This window comes from Etheostoma spectabile, chromosome 23 (assembly GCF_008692095.1).
Source record: "Etheostoma spectabile isolate EspeVRDwgs_2016 chromosome 23, UIUC_Espe_1.0, whole genome shotgun sequence".
Lineage (NCBI taxonomy): Eukaryota > Metazoa > Chordata > Actinopteri > Perciformes > Percidae > Etheostoma > Etheostoma spectabile.
In genome coordinates this window covers 12,347,844-12,352,782 of record NC_045755.1, presented here as the reverse complement: position 1 = coordinate 12,352,782, position 4,939 = coordinate 12,347,844, and the positions used below count along the sequence as shown (strand labels likewise).

The 4,939-nt window shown below is 40.9% G+C and overlaps 1 protein-coding gene across 3 annotated transcripts in view; it reads left to right on the top strand.

The window, feature by feature from the left end:
• The window catches only part of plxna4 (plexin A4), a 250,952-nt gene that overhangs the window by 36,414 nt on the left and 209,599 nt on the right, over positions 1-4,939 (top strand). For all 3 annotated transcript variants that reach the window (XM_032505050.1, XM_032505049.1, XM_032505051.1), the window contains exon 3: positions 1,030-1,212. In XM_032505050.1, coding sequence (XP_032360941.1) covers positions 1,030-1,212 — 183 coding nt within the window. The remainder of the gene's footprint in view (positions 1-1,029; positions 1,213-4,939) is intronic.

The window sequence follows — 4,939 nt, the reverse complement described above, 5'->3', positions numbered from 1 at the left end:
ATGCCTGATGCCATCTGTTAAGCATGGTGGAGGTAATGTGATGTTCTGGGGTTGCTTTGGTGCTGGTAAGGTGGGAGATTTGTACAGGGATTCTGAATAAGGAAGGCTATCACTCCATTTTGCAACGCCATACCATACCCATTGGACAGCGCTTGATTGGAGCCGATTTCATCCTACAACAGGACAATGACCCTAAACACACCTCCAAATTGTGCAAGAACTATGTTAGAGCAGAAGCAGGCAGCTGGTATTCTATCGGTAATGGAGGTGGCCAGCGCAGTCACCAGATCTGAACCCCTTGAGCTGTTGTGGGAGCAGCTTGACCGTATGGTGCAAAGAAGTGCCCATCCAACCAATCCAACTTGTGGAGCTGCTTCTGGAAGCGTGGGTGCAATTCTCCAGATTACCTCAACAAATTAACAGCTAGAATGCCAAAGGTCTGCAATGCTGTAATTGCTGCAAAGGAGGATTCTTTGACAAAAGCAAAGTTTGATGTAAAAAAAATCTTATTTCAAATACAAATCATTATTTCTAACCTTGTCAATGTCTTGACTCTATTTTCTATCATTTCACAACGTATGGTGGTGAATAAGTGTGACTTTTCAGGAAAACACAAAATTGTTTGGGTGACCCAAACTTTTGAACGGTATGTGTGTGTGTGTGTGTGTGTGTGTGTTGTGTGTGTGGTGTGTGTGTGTGTGTGTGTGTGTGTGTGTGTGTGTGTGTGTGTGTGTGTGGTGTGTGTGTGTGTGTTGTGTGTGTGTGTGTTGTGTGTGTTTGTGTGTGGGTGTGTGTGTGTGTGTGTGTGTTGTGTGTGTATATATAAAATATATAGTGGGACCATATATATCGCTAAAAAATACACCCACAAACAAATATTGATTTATTTCATATCTTGAGTTCACTCTTTGCTATTTATCAGACCAGGTGTAGGCTTATATCTGGATAACCGTGCTCAATACAGGCTCTCTGAGGAAAACTGAATCTGATTTGTAATGTATTATTCTCTCTTCTTCTTCTCCTCTGCAGCTTTTGACCATCGATGATGACTTTTGTGGCCTCGACATGAATGCGCCGTTGGGCGTGTCTGAGATGGTGCGTGGAAAGCCTCTCCTGTCCGACGCTGTTGACAAAATGACCTCTGTCATTGCATATGTGTACAAGAACCACTCGCTGGTCTTCGTGGGCACAAAAAGCGGACGAGTCAAGAAGGTAAGGCGCGGGAATACAGAATGAAGAGTAGCAGAGATTGCTGAATTGATGGAGGCAGAGATTTGGTTTCTCTCTGTTAAAATGTGGAGAAAGGGCTGGGAATTGGGGACTGCTGGATTGGAGGAAGGATAGTAGTAGGAAGGCAGATTGACTTTCAGGCAAATCAGCTGAGTCGGCTGCATTTGCAGGGGGAAAGAGATGTGTGTGTGTGTGTGTGTGTGTGTGTGTGTGTTGGTGGTGTGGATGGAAGAAAGAGAGAGTGAAAGGAAAGTGTGTGTACTTCACTGTGGAGAGAATTTGTGTGTGTGTGTGTGTGTGTGTGTGTGTGGTGTTGAGGAAAATGGGGGGGGGGGGGGGGGGAGATCAGGAGAGCCCCTGAGGGTTTTTTATTCCTAGAGCCAACCCTATCTGGTATCTCTCAACGTCCTCCTCATCCACTGCACCGTATATCACACATACACTCATTTACACCCGGTATCAGGAGTATCCGCTGTACTTTTCCTTCACTTTGGACTTAAAACCCAGATCCCTGGGGGCAGATTGTAGCACACATCAGCATGTTGCAGAACTTGCTAGACAGCACAGATCAGCATGTTGCGGAATCGATTAGACCAAGTTTCTTATCTGTTTCTTAAGGCAAATTGATGGATCAGAATAGGATGAACTACATAATTTAATTGATTTACTTAACTGCATTATAATGAATTAGTGCAAGAAATATTCTTTACATTTATTACTTTTTTTTTAATTTAGCATTTCTTTATATTTTTGGGTAGTTATTGGTAATTTAGATAGACGGAATCTAAATTATAATTACATTACGAGTAATTTTATGAGCTGTGATGGCTTTGAAGCTCCTGAAAAATGGACTGTTGCCATACTGTTTTCTGAACATCTTTTACCACAACTGTCTCTCCCTTGAAAAAACATGTCACACTGTGTGACGGCAAAGCCTTTGGCTAAACAAGATTTGTCTCCTCAGAGTTAAACAGCACTGGATAAGCTGGGTTTTGGCATGTTGTTGCTTCCACCCTAGACTCCCCTCACGCCCCGGTGCCCTCCCTCGTGTGGCAACCCTTTTCTGGGCTAATGCGATGATGCACTGCTGCTAGGTGTGATAGAAGGGTGGCAGCTCCTGTGCTTTTACTCCCACTTTCTCCCACTCACTCACACACACATAACGTAGGGCCATGACTGAGACTAATTCTGGGGCAGTGAGCCTCATGGGCCTGGCGAAACATCATCACACAGAGAGGGGGGAAAAGTGAAGGATGGAGGGACTGAGGGAGTCTTAGAAAGGTTGAACTGGAGGGTAAATTTTGGACAGATGGACTATATTCCTGAAATGCTGCATGCCTTAAAGGGAGGAAGAAAGTTTGCAAGGGGACGGTTGAAGAGAGAAAAATTAAAGACTGAGTGGAAAAAGTTGAATGAAAATATGACTGAGACAAGCACAAACAACTTGATTATGGCCCCTGTCTGTTTTTTTTTTATTCCACACAAGAGCAGAGTGGTTCATTAACCAGTTCTCCATGTTGTATAAAGAACACATAAACAGATGTTTCAAACAGGGGCAATATGAAATCTTATTTAATAGCTACTGCTCATCTGTTAGGATGAAGGTGAGATTTAGTGGCTTTGAGTCTTAAAAAGTGTAGCAAGTTGTTTTCAAGGTTTTCTGAATATTGTTTTTGCTTCAGGATGTTAGACCATTGTTGTCCTGTTAGCTTTGTGCTTTTCTTCCTCTTTCCGTTGGCCTCTGTCAAGACATCCCTCTCAAAGCCACAAATTGGCACTTGAGAGAATCGTGTTTGCAGATTTTTGGCATTGTTCTCATTCCAACTTGACATGAACGGAAATCAGATTGTGCACATATGGTATATTCAGGCAAAGAAACTCCACAGACACACACCATCTTTGACAAAAGGTGATCAATATACTTTGTCAGCACAGACGTACACACATGCACACACAGCCCCATTACAGCCCCATCCTCCCCTCCCATGTACATACTTCCCCTCCCCTGTCGTTAACTGTATACCATTAGATGACATCACAGGCAATAAAAGACAACAACAAGACAATAAAAGGTCTGAGCTTCAGTCCACCTCCTTCATCAGTGACTTTATAACCCCTCGGCTAATGGATTTTGATTTATATACACTCCTCCACTTTACTTGTTCCATCACTCAACCCCCTCCTCCTCCTTTCTCGCACTTCTTCTCTCACACACTATCTTTCCGTCAGTGTTATTTATTAACCTGTGACTAACACATCACCTTGAATAAATATAAGCATTACGGTAAAAGAGAGTGGATGGAGTTTAATGGTATGTTGTTTGGGTCAGCTAAATGTTAGTGTTTACAGGCTCACATTTATGACATCATGAAGTTGAGCTGGACAGGAAGCTGAGTGAATTAAATTTGCGTATCAAATTGTTTTATGCGGTTTAATTGGGGTGAGAGTAACATTTTGTGAGTATAACCTGAGACCTGTGTACCAGACTACGGAAATAGTTGTATTTCTTTAAGTCCCATAGATATATATATATTTATATATACTAGCTACTAGCGAGTATGCAGGGGAGAGAGAAAAAGATAGAGAGGGGTGTGTGTGCGTCGGTGAGTGTGAAGTTAGCAGTAACGTTTTAGCGATCACAGCTAAAACGTTACTGCAGATTCATCATTCAAACAATTTCACTGATGTGAGATAAACTGGACTTTCGTTATTCACATCCATACAAAAATAAATGTAGCCTCTACTAACACTGTTAGTTTCTTGTGTTTTTCATGATGGTCCTGTAACTAAAATGATTATCATTGAAACTTGTTTTATACAGATCATATTGACATCAATAAATATATTGGTTATTGACCATAGCAGTTAACAGCGGTTAATGGTATCGACCAAAATGTTCATATTACCGCACCCCTAATCAGTCCCTCCAGGAATTCATGGCCTTTTTTTTTTTTTATTAGATTGTTTGGGCCCAAAATGCCGGATTTTGCTTTTGTAAAAATTTGCAATAAAAGTTGTGATGTCTTTTGTATTTGTTGTTGTTGTTGTTGTTGCAACGAAGTTGCTAGAGACAGTGAAAATTGCATAAAAAGTTGTGATTTTATTTTATTTTGGGGAGAATAATAGGCCTACTTAGGGAATCAGAACTTCCGGTCTCTTTTGCCATAAGGATTTAGATTATCAGCCATAATGTCTAAACCATCCGAGGCACGAGGTTGTGAAACGAAAGTTTCTACTCTGTAGAAGCTAGAGTCTGCATGAAATCAACCTTGTTTTAAGAAAAAAAATGTATTTGCAATCTTATGGAGAAAATCTACACTACCCACAATCCTAAGTGTAACAGCAACGTCTCTGATAGGTCCAACTCACTGTTACCATAGAAATGTTTACCGTACCCACAAAACCACGAACAGCTAGAGCAAGCTTCTACCATTGAAGTATTTGATAATTTCTGTACACGATCTTGTACCTTTTGCCATTATTTGCCGTTTTTTACTTTGAGAGTGTTCTTTTACAATCTGACTCACATTGTCGTTGGTGACTTTTCTAGGAACCTTACTAAAAAGGCTCAGGATACTGCAAATGCTTCTATAATGTGAAAATGGCTGGTGGATTTAAGACAAAAAACAACAATTTATTGAATTAATCAAATTTGAACATACCTGTCACTGGCTTGTTTATCTTTACATTGTTAGTTAATTTCCTATCC